Source organism: Heterodontus francisci, chromosome 20, assembly GCF_036365525.1.
Source record: "Heterodontus francisci isolate sHetFra1 chromosome 20, sHetFra1.hap1, whole genome shotgun sequence".
Classification (NCBI taxonomy): domain Eukaryota; kingdom Metazoa; phylum Chordata; class Chondrichthyes; order Heterodontiformes; family Heterodontidae; genus Heterodontus; species Heterodontus francisci.
Genome location: NC_090390.1, coordinates 21,255,917 through 21,277,553, shown reverse-complemented (window position 1 = coordinate 21,277,553; position 21,637 = coordinate 21,255,917). Strand labels below are relative to the sequence as shown.

Genomic DNA, 21,637 nt, shown 5'->3' with positions numbered 1-21,637 from the left:
GCATCACCCTCATGGTTTTTCTGCCCTCTTGAGGACTTTCTTGCAGCAAAATATCTTAGAATCTCCATCAAAATTTAAAGTAAACTGTTACCTTAAATTCCCCGAATAAGCCTCCTGCCTAACAAGACAAAACACTCTCAGTTGAGCAGAATTCTCTTGTCATGCAGTCAGCCCTTCTTACCATAGGTTGAGAAGCATTGATGAGGAATTTCAATACCCCTGATTTTTTGATTCAAAACTCTCGTGTTTATACCATTTCTAATCTATTAACTCATTTTTTTGGGAATGTAAGTATTAGCTTTCTGTGCGTGTTTTTCCCACTTTCATTATCCATATATGGTAGTATCATTAGCTACTTATTCCCAATTAATTATCTGCTCAGAATTCCCTTCTCATGAAGTTGTGAGCTGTTATCTGGTCAAAATGCTTGTAGTGTTTTGTAGTAACACTAATACTTAACTTTATAAATGTGTTTCATACTTAAAAGATTTTTAATTAAATTTGTGCAGTAACTGTTTTTTTTTCCTTTTTGGGCTAATTTGGGTTTATGTGCCATCTGTTTGTAGGTAACATTCCATTTTATGATTGATCATCTGTGATGCTTCTTTGCTGGTACCTTGTACCATCACCTTAAGTCAATAAAAGCAAAATACTGCAGCTGCTGGAAATCTGAAATAAAAACAAAAATGCTGGAAATACTCAGCAGGTCTGGCAGCATCTGTGGAGAGAGAAGCAGAGTTAACGTTTCAGGTCAGTGATCCTTCATCAGAACTAGCAAATATTAGAAATGTAAAAGGTTTTAAGCAAGTAAAGCGGGGGTGGGGCAAAAGATAACTAAAGAAAACAAACAAATTAGGATTATAGTTATCTGTACAAACCATGCATAGCCTGTCTCATTTAACTTAAAAGGTGTTTCTGGTATACATTCTATTGCAACAGGGATGGTCATGAATTTTTAACTCTGCCCTTAAAGGGAATTTCAGTGAGTCTTGAAAACTGACCATTTATTCAATCTTTAATTCTAAAAGGTATAATTCATTAATTATATCTAAATTCTACTTAATTAAACCTATTATACCTATATTTCATCACACCTCAACCTGGCACATGTGGCAACTCCTGCAGTACTCCACCACATCTTTGTGGAGTTTTGGTCAGTCAAACTGCTGTCTTATGCGAGCTTTGGTTTTTCTTATACCAACATGTACAGCCACTGTAATCTCATCGGCCATTCGTACTATTTCTTTCTGGTACCTCTGTGGCACCACTAACTGGTGAACCATAGTCCACTCCTTGCTGTCAGGTCTGTGAGGAGAACTCCCTTATCAGTACCTCATTCTTTAAATAGTAGCAATCAGGGGCTCCCTCTGCTTCAATTTCAGACTGGGCAGCCTGTACTAACTCTCTCAATACTGGGTCAGCGTGCTGAGCCTCAGCCTGGGTCTTCTCACTTTCCAAAGAAAGTCTCAGATAGACAGACCACATGGTCATCTGCCTGCAATGCCAATTCAGTCTCCTCTGGGGGAACTGGTTTGATTATGGCCTCACTCGTTACACAGTCAGGGAAACTGCAGCGGACCGTCTCCTGCCACTGCCTTGTCTCTCTGACATACTGCAGTTTCTTTTTCACCACTGGGGAAGCTACCACCTTCATCCCCGCCAGATCATTACCTAGGAGCAGATCAACCCCGTCCACAGGCAAACTAGGGACAATCCCTACGGTCACCAGTCCTGAAACTAGTTGGCACTCCAAGTGCAGCCAATGTAAAGGTACAGGCATACACTGCCCTCCAATACCATTCACCACCATTCTGGAGTTTACTGCACTCTCTGGGGGAAAGGCCAGGCCTTTTCTCCGTAAAAGGGATCTAGTGATCCCTGTGTCCCTGAGGCTTGCTTGCCTTACTCGAGGGGGTATGGGGTTACTCTTCCTTCAGACACAAAATCCTGATAACCTTCAGGAATCCTATTAAATTTTACTGCAGTTACAACAGTAGACCTCCTGGGTCTCATTCTTACTGCAGTTAAAGCCATCAGGGTCCCTTCTTCACTGAGTGGATGTGCCCTGATTAACCCTACAGATTTTCCCTTTAGTTTCCAGCAGTCAGCTCTTAAATGCCCTGCTTTATTACAACGGAAGCACACAGGTCTCTGGGTCTCACGCCTGCTTTTTAAAAATTCATTCATGGGATGAGGGCAACGCTGGCCAGGCCAGCATTTATTGCCCATCCCTAATTGCCCTTGAGAAGGTGGTGGTGAGCTGCCTTCTTGAACTGCTGCAGTCCATTTGGGGTAGGTATACCCATAGTGTTGTTAGGAAGGGAGTTCCAGGATTTTGACCCAGTGATAATGAAGGAACGGCTTGCAGCATCTTCCTTTTTGGCTGGAGGAGGGTCCCCTGTTTCTCCTGCTTTTCTTTCCCTCCCAGGACTGTTTGGGTTTCAATCACCTTCCCAACCTTTGTCCTTTTCAGATTTGTGGGGGTGATCAGGAAAGGTTTTCCCTCAGAAACTGAATTATAAATGAGAGCAAACTCATTAGCCAGGACTGCTGCCTGCTGGGCTTTATGAGTGTTTTGTTCCTCTACATGAGTCTTTGTGGAGAGCAGGAGAGAGTTTTTAAATTCCTCGAGCAAAATTCATCTGAAATTTTCATAGCTGAGCTGCACTTTAAGAGCCCTCAGCCACTGGTCAAAAGCCAGCTGCTTACTTCTCTCAAACTCCAGGTAAGTTCGATCAGCTTGCTTCTTGAGGGTTCTAAACTTCTGCTGATAGGCTTCTTGTTCTAACTCATATGTCCCGAGGATAGCATTTTTTGTAAGTTCATAATTTGATGAACTCTCATCTGGCAACATGGAACAAACCTCATGGGCTTTTCCAGTTAATTTGCTCTGTAACAGCAGAATCCAGGCCTCAGCTGGCCACTTTAACTGTCTTGCCAGTTTTTCAAAAAACACAAAAAATGCTTCCACATCTCCCTCATTGAATTTTGGGATCAGTTGGGAAAGTTTTAACAATTTTGTACCCAGCCCTGAATTATGCTCCTCCCAAATTGGCCATGCTTTCACTGGGGTTACTCTGTTCCCCCAACACCACCCCCCCCCCCCCACAGTTAACTCAAGTCGCTTCAGCTCTCTCTCTTCGCATTCTTTCTGGAAGGTTCTTTCTCTTTCGCTCTCCTCTATTGCTTTGTCTCTTTCCTCTCTTTTTCTTCACATTCCTTCTGGAAGGCTCTTTCTTTTTCTCCTGTCTCTTTCTTTCTTTCTCCTCTAATTCAAGTTTCCTCTGTTCCAATTGTAGCTTTGCTACCAATACCCTGTCGGAGACTACTTCTAATCCTGTTTCTACTTCTTCAGATTCAAGGGATAAATGGTTGGCCACTAGCCTTAGGAGTTCAGACTTCAAAGCCTTGCCACGTACAGTGATCCAATACTGCTCAGCCATTTTGCTCAACTCCTCCAGAGACAGTGCATTTAACTTATCTCAAGTGACTTCACCCTGGCTTAGGGAGCTACTCGCTTCAGTCGCAGACATGTTAGTATTCAAGCACACATAACCACAAGAAAACCTGTATTGAAATCTTTTCTCTTTTGTTTGGAATCAATTTGGCTTCCCACTTCCAATTTCTCGTTTGTCTGTTGGTAAAATCTCAGACGCTAGCTGCCATATTTCCATTACGACCAGGTGAAAAAGGGGTCTCAGGGTTCCCTCTCAGCCTTTGCCTGGTTTAATTGTAACAGGGTTTAATTTTTTTTTAAAACACCATGTTTTAGCTCCTCCTTAGTGAATCCTTGTTCTTTGCTGCAATTGTAAGGCAAAAAGATCAAATAGGTTTCCTTAAATTTAAACAAGAAAGGTAGAAGTTTATTAATCTTAAACTCTAATCTGGTTAACGACTATGAATATGTGACGCGACTAAGCTTGCATGCATACACAATAAACACACACACAGATACAGACAGAAAAAGTAGAAGGAATAAAGGAAAAAAGTTTGAGGTAATATCTGGTAGTTACAGTCCTTTAAGTTCAATGTGGAAACTTTGGCTGCCGGTAAGTCTTCCAAATCGTTGGGGCCTATGTTCACGCTTCAACTTGTTCCGGTGTAGGAGTCTTTTTTGTCTTGAGGTTTACGTGTCTTCCATGAGTCCGATGGCCTGGGAGAAACGAGAGAGAGAGAGAGAGAGAGAGGCTTCCTTGATCCAGCTTCAGTTGCACATTGCCTTCTGACTTCAAATTGTCTTGTGGTTAGTTCAAAATTCTGGACCAGCCAGATAGTCATGTAACCAGCTGGTTTAACCAGTCCTGGCTCTGTGTATTGCATCATCTTAGCAGGGCCTGGAATGCGATTCCTGACACCTTCAATGTCTGATGATGAAAATCCATTTGGGTTAATTGCAGCAGGGAATCGTCCAGCGTCTCTTAGTATGCAAATATCCTCCCAGCCCAGTATCTGGTGATCTTCAAACAAGTCATTTCTTCACTCCAGCAACAGTTTAAAATCAATGTTCATATGACAAAATTAATATGCCTTATTCTTGGCAGGTGGGGGTCCGCATGACAAGGTGTAAATATATGCAAATTCATGTTTTGATTGGAAAGACTATAAAATATGTTTAACGTCATTTACAAAAATTGAAAGGATGGTTGTATACATTTTTATAAAAGTTCTGTTGCAAGATGGTGGCATTAAGTTTGGAGTGAGAGAGGAGAAGCCAATCAGGTTAGAAAAAAATATCAATTGTATAAGGTCAGGAAGTGCAAGCTACACAGAATTTGCACTTTGGCACATGCAGGCAACTCTGAAAAAAAAAGCAGGCGCCAACCACAGAACAGGCAGAGACATAGCAAGAAACGCAGAAGAAGACTTACACAGGAAAAAAGCTAGAGTAGAAGACATCAGGGAAGAACCAAAGACACATCACCTGTGTCCAGGCAGCTTCAAGAAGCAAGGATTGAAAGTGGCTTGCCTATTATCGCCTATTGTTAAGTATTTTGTTTAAGCATTTATTCTGTTGACTTGTTGCACCAAAACCATGGTGTGTCACCTTTTGGTCTTGTCCAAGAACTTGGCTAAGGTCAGGGACCTTATAGCTCTGTCTGATCGAAAAAATGAATAGGATGGGAATAGAGGGATACGGTCCCCGGAAGTGCAGAAGGTTTTAGTTTAGACAGGCATCAAGATCGGCGCAGGCTTGGAGGGCCGAATGGCCTGTTCCTGTGCTGTACTGTTCTTTGTTCTTTGTTCTTTGATGGAGTAAATTGGAGATAAGCAAATGGCCTCCCAACTCTGATATATGAATGATGACAATTATTTTTCCTCAAGTTGCAGCAACAGAATCAGACATGCCGAGGCGTGGCAGTGCACCCCCAGCACCATGCAATCAAACAGAGTCAGACACACCTGCACCCCCAGCACCAACCAGGCAGAGTCAGCAAGCCCCAATTCTTATCGAGCATGAAGAGGCTATGCAATGAGCAGTTGTATACTGCAACTGATGGCAAGGTAATTATTCTTATAATTAATTTTCAAAACATTAGATAATCATTGTTGGTTTCAACAGAAGGTGATGGTTCATTATGACATTTGGTGCAGTGCTAAACTTGCCATCAATCATGACAAGTCATTCAGTAAGACTGAACCATTGTAATGTAGAGTCTGTAATTAATTAATTAGTTAATTAGAGTTCAGATTATCGCAAATCTCTCTCAACTGGAGCTTGACAGGGAGGCCTCTTGGTTTGGAAGTCTGTGACTTTATCTTTTTCACTTATTTACAGCATGCTTTGCACATCACCTCCAAACCCAGGACCTGAGTGAGGAATCTGTTAATCACTGAGAAAATACAAGACCTCAATAAAAGACCAAAATCCGGTCAACCATCAAACGTCCAAATGTAATTAAAGTGTAAGTTTTGTATTTTGATTACAGCTCTCAGTTAACGTTTTTTCAGTTTAACTGCTGTGTTCACTTATTTCTCGATTTCTGCACTGTGTTTAATTTGTTTTTTGCTTTTTAACTGAATTTTTCTGAGACACAATAACATGTGAAATGAATAGTGCGGTCAAGAGTGTTTTCAGCTTCACTGCATGACCACAGCACACACCACAAAGGTAATGTTCACTAGTTAGTGCTACTTAACACTTTTTGTAGGTTTATACTCTGGTCTCAATGGAACAAGTTGAGCCAGAAACCAGTCTAACTGGTCACAACTATAAGCAATATAATTTCAACTGGAACCAGGTTCACTGGCCTCAACTGGAAACAAAATAACTTTCAACTGGAACAGGTACAACTTATCAACTGGAACCTGTACAACTGGTTCAGTTGTCCAAAGGACACCAGGCCTGATTGGGCAGGCAACATTTTGCTTTACACCAACCAACATGAATAAAATTGCGGATAAAGTATTGGTGCTTGTAAGGGCCAAAATGTTGGAGAAATTCAAGTAAGCATTACCCTCCAGGCAGAAATGCTGCAAGCAGCTGTAGGTTGTGACCATCCAATTCCACGCCTTTCTATCAGTCTTAAATCTATATTAAGTCGCTCTACTACCTCGCAATAAAATCTGGTGCATATGCAACAACAAAACAATAACAGATTTTCATGATTTTGAATACCTCCAACAAATCGCTCAATCTTCTCTTCTCCAAGTTCTCCAGGCTATCCATATAACTGAAGTCCCTCATCCTCTGAACCATTCTCGTGAATCTTTTTGTCAGCCTCTCTAAAACCTTCACACATCCTTCCGAAAGTGCAGTGTCCAAAATTGGACACAATATTCCAGTTGAGGCAGAACCATTTTTTTTTTCTACAGGGTTATCATAACTTTCCTTGCTTTTGTACTCTATGCTTCTATTTGTAAAGCCCAGGATCCCATATGGCTTTTAATCACTTTCTCAACCTGCCCTGTCATCCTCAATGATGTATGCACATAAACCCCCAGGTCTCTCTGGTACTGTATCCCCTTTAGAATTGTACCCTTTATTTTATATTGCCTTTCCTCATTCTTCCTATCAAAATGTATCACTTCACACTTCTCTGCATTTGTCTTGTGTTCCCTCATTCCACCAGCCTGGCTATGTCCTCTTGAAGTCTATCAGTATTTTCCTCACAGTTCACAATACTTCCAAGTTTTTTGTCACCTGTAAATTTTGAAATTGTGCCCTGTACCCCTAAGTCTAGGTCATTAACATATCAAGAAAAGCAACGGTCCTAATACTGACCCCTGTGGAACCCCACTATGTACCTTCCTCCAATTCAAAAAACAGCCTTTCACCACTATTTTCTGCTTCCTGTCACTCAACCAACTTTGTATCCATGTTGCCTCTGTCACTTTTATTCCATGGGCTTCAATTTTGCTGGCATCTTATCAAATGCCTTTTAGAAGCCCATGTATATCACATCAACCACGTTACCCTGATCAAGACTCTCTGTTACCTCATCAAAAAACTCAATCAAGTTAGTTAAACATGACTTAAATCCATGATGACTTACCTTAATTACGCCACACCTATCCAAGTGACTGTTTATTTTGTCCCGGATTAATATTTCTAAAAGCTTTCCCACCACCGATTTGTATGTGAACATACAGCTGGAGGAGAATGTTGGAGTAGAGTGGAGGCAGAGAGGAATCTGAAAATCAGTGCATTGGGACATGGGAAGTCAGTGGTTCCTTGTCAAGGATAGGGGAAGATGATTGAGGGGGACTTGTGCTGCAGAAGTAGTGGTCTGCTGTGTTCTAAATAAAATGCAGAGCATGACAAGGCACAGGGTGCTCAGCAGTACAATAAAGAAGTCAAACCTCAAGTTAGGAAAGACATGAATTAGCAATTGACAAAACCTGAGTCACTGGCTGTAATGCTGAAAGTTTCGATTCAGAGGCAAAAATGCATGCCTTATTTGGTTAAGGGCAGCAGATGCATGGAAAAACCACCATCCCCAAGTTTCTTTCCAGACTTGGCAATATATCACCATTCCTTCATCAACGCTGGGTCAAAATCCTGGAATTCCCTCCCTAACAGCACATTAGTTCAAGAGGGCAGTTCACCACAATCTTCTCAAGGGCAACTAGGGATGGGCAATAAATGCCGGCCCTGCCTGCAACATCCACATCCTGAGAATGAATGGAAAATGCTCACTAAGTGGAGCACCTGTTGAGAATCTGAAGCTGCATGATGATTATGCATGGAGAAGTTTAGGGATCAGTTAGAAAATTAAAAAGTAGCACTGTGTTGAAATGTGACAGATAAACAACACCTACCTGGTTCGCTATCTGACGCACTAATATATCCATCCTACTGCCTGACTCTGAAATTGTTTTGGCCGCATTGATTACATCAGAAGTGCTCTTCAGGGGTCCTCTTCCTCTGTGAATGGGGAGGGAAAACAATCAATTTTGAAAACCAAAAGCAACAGTGCATGGAACTCAGTAAGGCAGCTGGTCATTTCAAGTGAGAATCTAACCATCTCCCCTTGACATTCAATGGCATTGCAATGGCATTACGATTGTTGAATCCCCCACTATCAACATCCTGGGAGCTACCATTGACCAGAAACTGAGCTGGAGTAGTCATATAAATACCGTGGCTACAAGAGCAGGTCAGAGGCTAGGAATCCTGCGGTGAGTAATTCACCTCCTGCCTCCCCAAAGCCTGTCTACCATCTACATGGCACAAGCCAGGAGTGTGATGGAATACTTTCCACTTGCCTGGATGGGTGCAGCTCCAACAACACTCAAAAAGCTCGACACTATCCAGGACAAAGCAGCCCACTTGATTGGCACCCCATCTACAAACAGTCACTCCCTCCACCACCGACACACAGTGGCAGCAGTGTGTACCATCTGCAAGATACACTGCAGCAATGCACCAAGGCTCCTTAGACAGCAACTTCCAAACCCGCAACCTCTACCAACTAGAAGGACAAGGGCAGCAAATGCATGGGAACACCACCACCTGCAAGTTCCCCTCCAGGTCACACACCATCCTGACTTGGAACTATATCGCCGTTCCTTCACTGTGGCTGGGTCAAAATCCTGGAACTCTCTTCCTATCAGCACTGTGGGTGCACCTACCTCACATGGACTGCAGTGGTTCATGAAGGCAGCTCACCACCACCTTCTAAAGGGCAATTTGGGATGGGCAATAAATGCTGGCCTAGCCAGCGACACCCACATGCCATGAATGAATAAAAAAAAGGTATGAAGGGCCTAGGTTTCCAGGGTCCCTCCTTGGGCGCCCGCAGGAGAGCACTTGGATGGCATCCCAAATTCTCGGGACAGGGCGTTTTAAAAAAAGGTGGCAGGCCGCGTTAATAGAGGTGTTTGCCCCAATTGTCAAGTGGAAGTTCGGCCCTTAAAGAGGTCAATGGACTTTTTTAGTTCATGACTCTGATTTAGTACCAGGGCCTGTCATCTAATGATAATATATCCTTTTCATCAATTGCTTACTTTTGCTGCATGGCAATTTTGGGCCCAGTATAGAACTGAAGCCTGCTTTCAGATGTCATTTGTTTTGCTGGATCTAAGCAGGGACTAGTGGATGAAATTCTCAGGATAGCCTGCAAGTGCCCCCAGACACTCCTTGTCTGTACATATCTGTGGGGAGGGTGAGGGGGGGGTGGTTGGAATTCTCCCCACCCTCCCATCGGAGTTTGGGAACAACTTGCATGGAGCAGAGATCTGACAGCTCTGGCACCACCACACCATTTTTGAAACATGCACTGGAGCAGCTCATCAGCGAGAATGGAAATTTGAGCAAATTCATCATTGGAATTAAGAGAAAAACTCGGAATCTTTTGTCAAAGTTATGGGGACGGAGCAGAAGAGGCCCTGGAGAAATCCCCAGCGAAACTCTTTTCCTGTCCTTTTTATATGCTCTTAAAATGAGGCCCTATCTGCCCTCTGAGGTGGACATGAAAGAAGCCAAGGTACGATTTTGCAGCAAGCAGGTAAGATCCCCCTGTTGTCCTCACAAATACTTGTACCTCAACTAACATTGCTAAAACAGATTATCTGATCATTATTATATTGCCGTTTCTCAGAGCTTACTGTGTGCAAATTGGCTGCCTACATTACAACAGTGCCTTCATTGGTTGTAAAGCACTTTGGTAGGTCCTGAGGTTATGAAAGACACAATATGAATGTAAGTTCTTCTTTCTTTATGACATTCCTTAACATACAATACATATATTGCTGTCCCGTAGCATTGCTTATGGTAAGGTGGATGATGCAATGTTTCATAAGGAATAGACTGTTGTAAGATGCATGCACTTGATGTCTTGTTGCTTCAAGGCCAGAAGGAAATTTCCAATGATTATGAAAAAGTGTAGATATGGGGTGGGTCATGGCATTATATGGTTACCCCGTGAGGTGGACTTCATGGGCTTCATATGTCAGGAATTTCCTCAGGCCTGTTTAAATGGTTCATTTTTGGCCAAATTTCCACTAAAGCTCACAGGAGAAATATTGCTTGCTGCATAAAGTCCACTTGAGAGGGCAGCCAGGGCCTCAGTTTAACATGTCAACCAACAGACAGCACCTCCAACAGTACAGCACTCCCGCTATACTGTAGTGAAGTGTCAGCCTGGATTTTGTACTTCCCAGTCCTGGAGTGGAGCTTGAACCCACAACACAAAAGAAGCATGACAATGTGACAAAGCTATGTTACATGCATATACTACATAGAATCTGCAGCACAGAAACAGGCCATTCAGCCAAACTGGTCTATGTCAGTGTTTATACTCCACTCAAACTTCCTCCCACTCTAATTACTCACCCAGCCTCTGTATCCTGCCATTCCCTTCTCCATCATGTATGCATCAAGCCTCCCCGTAAATGTAACAATGATCTCTGCTTCAACTACAGCAACAACTTATATTTCTATAGCGCCTTTAACGTAATAAAATGTCCCAAGACGCTTCGCAGGAGCATTATAAAATAAAAATATGTCATCGAGCCACAAAAGGACATATTAGGTCAGATGACTAGAAGCTTGATCAATGAGGTAGGTTTTAGGGAGTGTCTCAAAGGAGGAAAGTGAAGTGGAGAGGCAGAGTGGTGTAGGGACGGTATTCCAGAGCTTGGGCCCAGGCAACTGGAGGCGCAGCCACCAATGGTGGAGTGGTTAAAATCAGGGATGCACAAGAGGCCAGAATTAGTGCAGATAACTTGGAGGGTTGTGGGGCTGGAGGAGATTACAGAGATAGGGAGGGGCGAGGCCATGGAGGGATTTGAAAACAAGGATGAGAATTTTAAAATCAAGACATTGTTTGACCAGGAGTCACTGTAGGTCAGGGGTAACAGGTGAACAGGACTTGGTACGAGTGAAGACACAGGCAGCAGAGTTTTGGATGACCTCAAGTATATGGAGAATAGAATGTGGGAGGCCATCCAGGAGTGCATTGGAATAGTCAAGTCTAGAGGTAATGAAGGCATGAATGAGGATTTCAGCAGCAGATGGGCTGAGACAGGGGTGAATGTTGAAAATGGTGGAAATAGGCAGTTTTAGTGATGGCACAAATATGAGGTCAGAAGCTCACTTTGTAGTTAAATGCGACACCAAGGTTGTGAACAGACTGGCTTACTCTCAGATTGTTGCCAGGGAGAGGAATGGAGTCAGTAGCCAGGGAAAAGAGTTTGGAGTGGGGACCAAAAACTATATTTAATTGGAGGAAATTTCTGCTCATCCAGTACTGGATGTCGGATAAGCAGTCTGATAACTTAGCAACAGGGGAGGAGTCGAGAAAAGTGGTAGTGAGGTAGAGCTGAGTGTCATCAACGTATACATGAAAAGTAATGCTGTGCATTTGGATAATGTCGCTGAGGGGCAGCATGTAGATGAGAAACAGGAGAGGGCCAAGGATAGACACTCGGGGGACACCAGAGGTAACGATGCAGGAACAGGGAGAGAAGCCATTGCAAGTGATTCTCTGGCTATGATTGGAAAGATAAGAATGGAAGCAGGTGAGTGCAGTCCCACTCAGCTGGACAACAGTGGAGAGGCTTTGGAGGAGGATGTTGTGACCACCCATGTCAAAATTGCGGACAGTTTGAGAAGGACAAGGAGGGAAAGTTTACCTTTGTCACAGTCATATAGAATGTCATTAGTGATTTTGATAAGAGCTCTTTGGGTCCTGTGGCAGGGGCCGGGAGGGATTCAAACATGGAGTTCCGGGAAAGATGGGAATGGATTTGGGAGGTGACAACACGCTCAAGGACTTTGGAGAGGGAAGGGATGGTAGCTTGCAAGGATGGTGGGGTAAAGGTTTTTATTTGAGGAGAGGGGTGATGATGGTAGATTTAAAGGAGAGAGGGACAACACCTGAAGAGAGAGACCCATTTCCGATATCAGAGGGGAAGTTGGCTGATCAGCAGTTTAGTGGGGATAGGATTGAGGGAACAGGAGGTGGGTCCCATGGACAAGATGAGTTCAGAGAGGACATGAGGGGAGATAGGAGGGAAACTAGTTCAGGGCTAGGACACGGGGGAGCCTTAGAAGCAATTTGGCCAGGTGGGCTAGTGGAAGGGAGGGACATGGCAGAGGCAGCTGATTGGATGGCCTTGATCTTAGTGTCAAAGAAACCCATGAGCTCTTCACACGTATTGTTTGAGGTGAGGGTGAAGGGGTCAAGGGACAGGGGTATAAGAAGTCACTTTGCAATAGAGAAAAGCCAGGGAATATCTTTACATTCCAAGGTGATTCCAGAATAATGAGCAGTTTTAGCAGATATTAGCAATTGCACATTGCAGTGAGTTTTACATTCTCACCATTCTCTTTGTTAAGAAATTACTCTTAAATTCTTCATTTGATCAGTTAGTGGCTATCTTATATGGGTACTGATTTTTTTTCTGGGCTTACAAACATGTGGAAACAATTTCTTCATATCCAGTCCATCGAACCCTTTCATAATTTTAAAGACCTTTATCAGATCTATTCTTATTCTCTTTTTCACAGAAAAGAGCCCCTGCCTGCTCAATCTTTCTTGATTGTTGCATCCTCTCAATTCTGGTAACATCCTTGTAAATCTTTTCTGCACTTTCTCCAATGCTTTAGCATTAACATTAACATTAACAACAACAGTAACAACCTGGATTTACACAGTGATCCAAACACAGTAAAATGCCTGAAGGCACTTATCATGAGCATTATCAAACTGCATACCATACTCCCAATGCGGTCGAACCATGGTTCTAGACAAATTTAACATTACAGCGTTTGTATTCTAAACCTCTATAAACAAACCTTGATACTTTGCACTTTTTATAGCCTTGTCAATTTATGCTCCTACTTTTCATGATTTCTGTATCTGTATTCCCAGATCTCTTTGCTTTTCTACCCCATTTAATTCCTTACCTTCCAAGGAAGGTGTGCTCCTTATTCCTCCTATCAAAACAAACCACCTCACACTTTGCTATATTGATGTTCACTTATTGTTCATCCACTCACTCTGCAAAGCCATTTATCGTTTCCTGCATTATTGTGGCACAGGAAGGAATGTGACAACAGGAAGCGCATGCTGACACAAAATGTTATACATAAACAAACAAGACTGCTTCTCTCTCCACAGATGCTGCCAGACCTGCTGAGTATTTACAGCAATTCTTGTTTTTATTTCAGATTTCCAGCATCCGCAGTATTTTGCTTTTATATAAGACTAATAAGGAGGTCTATTATGGTTTAATTACCCTTTGTAAGGCCAGTTTCTGATTTTGAATTACGTCTCCATTAAATAATGAACAGTAAACTCACAATAAAGTGAATTCAGTTTCTCTTCTAGAGAGGACATAACATTGGGTTATGATACGCTAATGTTCATCATCTTATTGAAGTACAGATGTGGGTTCCCTCAGGGAGGCATGCTTGCACTAGGTTCATAGATGACCAACATCAAAAGTGACAGCTTTGGCTTGCCTATTATATCACCCTGTACTGCCTGATTAGCTTTCCATCTGAAAAACAAGCAGTGACTCTATAACTGTAGGCAGCTTCAATCAGAATTAAAGGATGAATTCATTGTTGTTTTCAGCACTGAAAATACCGAGCCATGAACTCTGCCAAGATGAGCATTTTTCTGTCAGTTCTCCACAAGATCAAGCCTAGATACTATCTTGGGTCACACAAGAATTGTTTAAGAGAGACCACCAGGAACACAAGACCTGTTGTAGCTATGTCTCAATATTGTAGGGCTGAAATACTACGTGGGATCGAGCACTTCTGTAGGTGTTTTGGTGAATGACATAGAGAACCCCGAGAAGATCTTCAGCCCCTTTGTATCTAATCAAAAGATCACACCAATTGGCAGCAGCAAGTCTTCTTATCCCACTTCCCCTACCCGTGGAAGTCCATTCATGGTATAAGGTAACAAGCCTGCGATAGGCAATAGTGAAGACTGTAGTTTGCCTGTTCAAATCCCAATACAACCTTTTCAACTTATCTCTGCACCCAGCAGCCATTAGTGTCAAGTTGTGATGATCTGGGATACACTGCCTGAAAGGGTGGTGGAAGCAGATTTAATAATAACTTCAAAAGGGAATTGGATAAATACTTCAAGGGGAAAGATTTGCAGGGCTATGGGGATAAAGCAGGGGAGCAGGAGTAATTGGATAGCTCTTTCAAAGAGCTAACACAGAAACAATGGGCCAAATGGCTTCCTTTTCTGACTCGATGATTCAATGAAGTTTGTGTGCTATTTGGCTCAGGTGCAGTTAACTCCAGCTACATCACCTAACATGCAAAACAAATCATGACCTCACAATTCCTAGGAGCCTAATAAGGGGATGGAAATGAGTTGGGGCCTACATTGATCCCATCTCAACTGGCAGGAATGGGGGTTACTTCTATAGGCGAGACATGCAGCTACACATGTGGAAGTGAAACAGAAGTGACCGGCGAAACAAGATAGTGGAACACAGGGTAGCAGACGGTCACTCCGTGGTGGGCATGGGGGGGTCACCTGAGATCCTTATTATGCCAAAGATTAAGAAAAGCAACAAAAAGTTGGATCTCAGCAAGGAACGTCTGGGTGGCAGGTAATTGTGGGATCAATGACCTTTGGTTTCTTTATTTTGGGACAGCCCCAAATGCTTTGGGCAGACCTGAGTTCCACTGGGCTATTATGGGTGAAATTTTGCAGTGTAACTCAAAACGGTCCCCCAGATACCTCTCCAAAGCCAGTGCAGGGTTAAGATATGCGTGTGCCCTCTCCCACTGGGCACAATATCCTACCCAAGTTATGTAGATAGGAAACCTGGTAGATCCAAGTTCCACCCCAAGTTATGCAGACCCCTCCCTCTCCATTTGGGTTCATGCTGCATTTCTGCCCTCTCAACCCCCAGAATTTGGAAGCTGATGTGTGCAAATGAAGTATAACAGCTTCCATCCTGAAAGCAAAAAAATGGAAAGAACTAAAGAATGAAGTTGGATTTATATAGCACCTTTCACAATTTCAGGACATACCAAAGAACATCACAGCCAAGGAAACACTTCTGAAGTGTAATCACTGCTGCAGTACAGGTAACTAATGAGATATACCCAATGACACATGGTTCCAGTAGAATCTCAAGATCTGTCCTGTTGTGGTGGAGGCTTTTGGTAAGGTTTTTGATAAGGTCCCACATGGAAGATTGATTAAGAAGGTAAGAGCCCTTGGGATCCAGGCAATTTGGCAAATTGGATCCAAAATTGGCTTAGTGGCAGGAAACAGAGGGTAATGGTCGAGGGTTGTTTTTGCGAATGGAAGCCTGTGGTGTACCACAGGGAATGGTGCTGGGGCCCTTGCTGTTTGTAGTGTACATTAATGATTTAGACGTGAATATAGGAGATTTGATAAGTAAGTTCGCAGATGACACGAAAATTGGTGGTGTCATAGATAGTGAGAAGGAAAGCCTTAGATTACAGGACGATATAGATGGGCTGGTAAAATGGGCGGAGCTGTGGCAAATGGAATTTAATCCTGAGAAGTGTGAGGTGATGCATTTTGGGAGGACTAACAAGGCAAGGGAATATACAATGGATGGTAGGACCCGAGGAAGTACAGAAGGTCAGAGGGACCTTGGTGTACTTGTCCATAGATCACTGAAGGCAACAGCACAGGTAGATAAGGTGGTTAGGAAGGCATATGGGATATTTGCCTTTATTAGCCGAGGCATAGGATATAAGAGCAGGGAGGTTATGATGGAGCTGTATAAAACGCTAGTTAGGCCACAGCTGGAGCACTGTGTACAGTTCTGGGCACCACACTATAGGAAGGATGTGATTGCACTGGAGAGAGTGCAGAGGAGATTCACCAGGATGTTGCCTGGGCTGGAGCATTTCAGCTATGAAGAGAGACTGAAAAGGCTAGGGTTGTTTTCCTTAGAACAGAGAAGGATGAGGGGGGACATGATTGAGGTATACAAAATTGTGAGGGGCATTGATAGGTTAGATAGGAAGAGACTTTTTCCCTTAGCGGAGGGGTCAATAACCAGGGGGCATAGATTTAAGGTAAGGGGCAGGAGGTTTAGAGGGGATTTGAGGAAATTTTTTTTCACCCAGAGGGTGGTTGGATTCTGGAATACACTACCTGAAGAGGGGGTAGAGGCAGGAACCCTCACAACATTTAAGAAGTATTTAGATGAGCACTTGAAATGCCATAGCATACAAGGTTACGGGCCAAGTGCTGGAAAATGGGACTCGAATAGTTAGGTGCTTGATGGCTGGCACAGACACGATGGGCTGAAGGGCCTGTTTCTGTGCTGTATAACTCTATGACTATGAAACATTACAGATTCTCAAATCTATCATTTTTGACTGTATCATCAGAGTCAAATCTATGAACACCAAGCCTTTGGATCACACAGTGATCAACGATGCTTCCTGAATCTGGAAACCTTCACGCTGGCATCATTCCTCTTATTGGGTTAATTCTCATTTGCTTCCTTCATGCCACGCTGCCATTTGCAGCTGGAGAACCTAAACCTTTTCAGAAGCTGTTATGGTGTCTTTTTGAACTATCTATTCTGTAAATATAGCAGAATCAATAATAGAAGTATGACAGTTATCAATGAAGCAAGTTCCAATGCAGAACTTTATATATATACGCACGTATATATATCTAGATATATTATATATATAAAATTAGATGGAATACACTTGTGATGCTAAACACAAGAGATGAAAAGGATTTTTTTACCTGATGAGATACTTGGGAAAGACATGCACAGCATCTATTTTAGGGTTGATTTGATGAGGCAAGACAGTTGGTCTTGGAATCAACCCGTAGAGGTCATCTGCTTTGATTTGACCATGCTACTGGGCTGTGCAGATTCATCAGTGCTTGGAAATGTAAAGCACAAATAGGTGAAGTCAGAAATTAGCAGCTCACTCACCACCTCAACTGGCTTTCCCTCCCTCCCTCCCTCCTTCTCAAGAGATTATTAAAAGATCACTTGCTCTTTTAGCAGCTGCAGCATTACAGAATGACCACCAACACAACAAAACTGGGAATAACAGCGACAGTTTCAGTTCAATGTCATCAACTGTTTGTTGCTTTCCAAATCAAGTGGATCCCACAACACAACACAGGGTTCAAGCTTTACACTGGAGATTTCCGTTACTGACAGGACCTTAAACATATCGACAGTCTCATTCTGCAGCAACAGAAGCATCTCATTCTGCAGCAATGGCACCATGCCTGCCGATTTTCATTTTTCTTATTGTGCATACATATATTTTTTATATCAAGACTTGGGTATTAAAAGCTTAGAACAAACAAGACACATGCCTCCGTAAAAAATAAAGCATAACAAAAGCAACTTGGGTTAAATATTGTGACAATAGTAAAGAACAGCAGTGCTGAAGATCCAGTTGCTGCAGCAAACTGTAAACAGCCCGTTAGAAAGCTAACAGACTCATGGAGTATGTTAGTTTATATGTAACAATTGCTGAGAGGAGACTGTTCCAGAAAATATATTAAATATTCATCAACAGCTTTGTCGATCTTGGCCTCAGAAAGCTGGGCTTCATGTTTTATTAATCAACACCTGCCATTTATAATTTTGCCCATTTTTAATTTCGCACAATAAAGCAAAGGTGACAAGTGTCGTGAAATATATGGAACTCCGGCCTTGGCTTAGTAAAGGAAAGAAAGAGCTTGTGTTTATAGAGCACCTTATTGTATTGCTAGGTCAGCCTAAAGCACTTCAGTAATGGATTGCTTCTGAAGTGAAAATGTTGTAATGTAGCAACTGCGTCAGCCAATACACACACAGCAAGTTCCCAAACAGCAGCAATAAGACAAATGACCAGAAAATCTGATTTTTATGATATTGGTTGAGGGATAAATATTGGCCCCGAACACCAGGGAGAACTCCCCTCCTCTTCGTTGAAATGGCACCATGGGATCTTTTAAGCCACTTGAGAGGTAGGTCTCATCCAAAAGATGGCACTTTAACAGTGCAGCACTCGCTCAGTACTGCACTGGAAGAGGCAGCTTCCATTACTTGCTCAAGTCTGCAGTGGACTTGAATCCACAACCTTCTACCTCAGAGGCTAGAGTGTGATCAACTGAACCAAGCTATCAGTAGCAATCAGTGTAGTACTGAGGCAAAGCAGACCTGAAGAGCTCCAGGTTTAATTCAGGATAGGTGTTGCATTGGCCTGACCAGTGCTACAATCAACCACTTAGCTAGGCGGAGAAAGAGGACAACCAGATTTCACATTCCTGATCCGCATACAGCACGAATAAGACACGCAAAATAGAAATATAAACACGCAGAACAAATGAAAATTCCAAGTAGCGTTCAAGGACACCATAATGCATTCATCACCCATTTCACATTTACTAATGAATCTGATCTGTCCAAAGAAACTAATCTTCAAAATCCAGTTCTGATGAAAGATCATTGACCTGAAACATTAACTCTGTTTCTCCCTGCACAGATACTGCCAGACCTGCAGAGTATTTCCAACATTTTGTGGGGGGTATTTCGTGAGGCCATTTGGAGCAGGAGTGGAGGCGTGGGGGCGCTGGAGAATAGCGATGGATGCGTCTGCCCAGAAATCCAACATCGGTTCTGTATTTAGTCAGCTGTGGGAAAGTTCCTAGGCAGCATCGTCTCCCCGATGCGACGGGACTGCTATTTGAATTGCTGAACAGTTAGTTTTAATACATTAGCATGCAATTGAAAGCAATTCATTGGGGCACTTGGAATTAAGTGGACAACAGGAGGCCCTCACATGCCTTCGGATACCTAGCCATTGAACGCTGGCAGCACCGAGAAGAGACCTCAGTGCCACGACCAGGAAGGCAACCATGAACAGCACTGGATATGGGAAGAGAGGGGAGCGGAGGCCATTGTTGGCTTGCAGTGCTGTGCATTCTGCACAGTGGGCTTGGTCTCAGGTGGTCAGCATGGATGGCCAAACTGCTGGGTGAGAGGGTTGGCTCTGGGCACTGAGGGCCATCAATGCATAAGCCAAGAGGCGTAACAAAGGAAAAGATACCAGGGCAACTTTGTCTCTGCAAAGACAGCACTCTGGAGACCTACTGATTATGGTCTGATACACCCTGTCTTTGAGGACCCCCATGGCAATGATGCAGCACCTCTGATGAAGGGAGGGCCTGGAGGCAAGAGACAGTTTCATAGTTACCCAGTTCCAGCTACCATGCTTGCCTCTCAGAGTGAAAGCAACAAAAACTTACCTAAAAACATTCAGTCTGTCCCCTCCTTTCTATTTGGGTTCCATGCCTAGCGCCCAAATCACACATGCGCTCTGGCACATCAGAGGTGCTTAGCAAAGGAGGCCTGTGCCTACACTGGCAGTCCACTATGGGAGAAGGGTGAAGTCAGCATCTCACAATTAAGGCATGAAGAAATAAGCATTTTCCACAATGAATGTTAATCTCAAAAGTGAATAAACTTTTTAGCAGAAAACAAATAGAAAATTTTGAGTACCTGTGAAACTCCAAGTGTTTGCCCAGATGGCTTTCCCTATATGTTTTCAAGTGCTTCTATGTGGTGTGACCCTTGCACTAGCAGCTGGGCTGGAGGCAGGCAGCTGATCAGGCTGCTCCTAGGCCTGGGATGACTTCAGTGGGCGTCCTCTGGCTGCCTGAGGCCTGGAAGCCCCCGGCTGCCTGAGGGTTGCTTGCACAGGTGCAGGACTCTACGCAAGCATTGCGGCTGCTGGATCTGGGCTCACTGGCGGAGGGGCTGAGGAGCTGCTGCCCTGAGGGGAGCCCCCAGCTATGGAGGTCAGCCTCTCCTCTTCCTTTTCAAGGCTCACTTGAACCTCCCTGCTGACTAGAGAAGGACGAGGAGCTGGAGAAGACTCCAGGCACTTCGTCCTTCTCTCACCTTCCCACTGCAGCATCAAGCTCATGGCCAAGGCAATGGTGTGCAGGTTTGCATGCATCTGTGGGATCTGACTCTCCATGAGCATCGCCAACCTCTCGATGGAGGAAGCCATGTGCTCACATGCCTGATACATGGCAGCACTCATGGTATGTGTGCTCACACCAGATTGTGACCCTGATTCTACAGCTGAATGGAAACCCACCGTGGTGAAAGTATCTGCACTGGTGGAAGGTGCAGGAGTCATGGGACGGTGCATCCTCTGACTGCTCATCCTCAGAGCTTGACTACTGTTCCCCTTTGGATTGAGTCTCCTGCAGGTGCTGACCTACATGAGAGAACACAAGTATGTGTAGGTTAGGCATTGCAGATCTTGTCATGATATCCATGCATTACGTGGATCTCCAAAAGTGTGCTGGATGTCGATGGAAGATAATCCTCATTCTGTTGTGTGGACACTCCATTCTCACCAGCTGTGACTGGGTCCCTGCTAACTCCAGTGCTTCGCTCTCAGCTGCTGAGAGAGGCCGTTTGTCAGCAATTCCTCTGCCAGTCTGCGAGATCTCCCTGTTACTATGGGCCTGCTTGTCCTGCAAGTGGAACAAGAGTGATTATCATACTTCACAGGAAGAGCTACAGGACAGGTGTGTTCGTGGCAGCCCCTCGTCCCCTGCTGGGTTTTGCTATGTGGCTCACCCTCACGCCAGCTCTCATGGGAGGCAATGGGGGTGATCTGTGGAAGAAGGGTGGCCTTTGGCCAAGATGTCGCCATGCAGCTTTGCCAGCACTTTTGTGGTGCCTCCTTCCTCATGTCGCGCACCTAAGGTGATTCTTCAATTCTTTATCCATTTTATCGCTCCTTTTTCCTTCCTTTATTTTTCTGGGATTCTTGGCTGTGAACTACAATTTTAAGTGAAGTGCAGTTGCATAATCTCTAGTTTTCTATGGAAAAATTATGGCTCATTTATGTGATTTACTGTCAGTCCATGACGGATATAAAAATAAACAAAAATTAGTCAAAGGAAGGGTGGGACTGATTAGGGAACAGAAGAAGATCTTGAGGCCGAGGGCATGGCTGAGGTACCAAGTGAGCACTCTGCACCTGCCTTCACAAAGCAAGAAGATGCTGCCAATGTCACTGTAAAGGGGGAGCTAGTAGAAAAATTGGATAGGATAAAAATATATAAAGAGGCGCATCTTAGAAGATTGGCAGCACTCAAAGTAAAGAAGTCATTCAATCTGGATGGAATGCTTCCGAGGTTGTTGAGGGACGTAGTTGTGAAAATTGCGAAAACCCTAGCCACAA

At 43.7% G+C, this 21,637-nt stretch overlaps 1 protein-coding gene across 1 annotated transcript in view; it reads right to left on the bottom strand.

Annotated features, from left to right (window-relative positions):
• LOC137380511 (catenin alpha-3-like) overlaps window positions 1–21,637 on the bottom strand; it is a 2,550,805-nt gene that overhangs the window by 66,054 nt on the left and 2,463,114 nt on the right. The window contains exon 18 of the mRNA XM_068052420.1: window positions 8,260–8,365. Within this exon, the coding sequence (XP_067908521.1) occupies window positions 8,260–8,365 (106 nt within the window). The remainder of the gene's footprint in view (window positions 1–8,259; window positions 8,366–21,637) is intronic.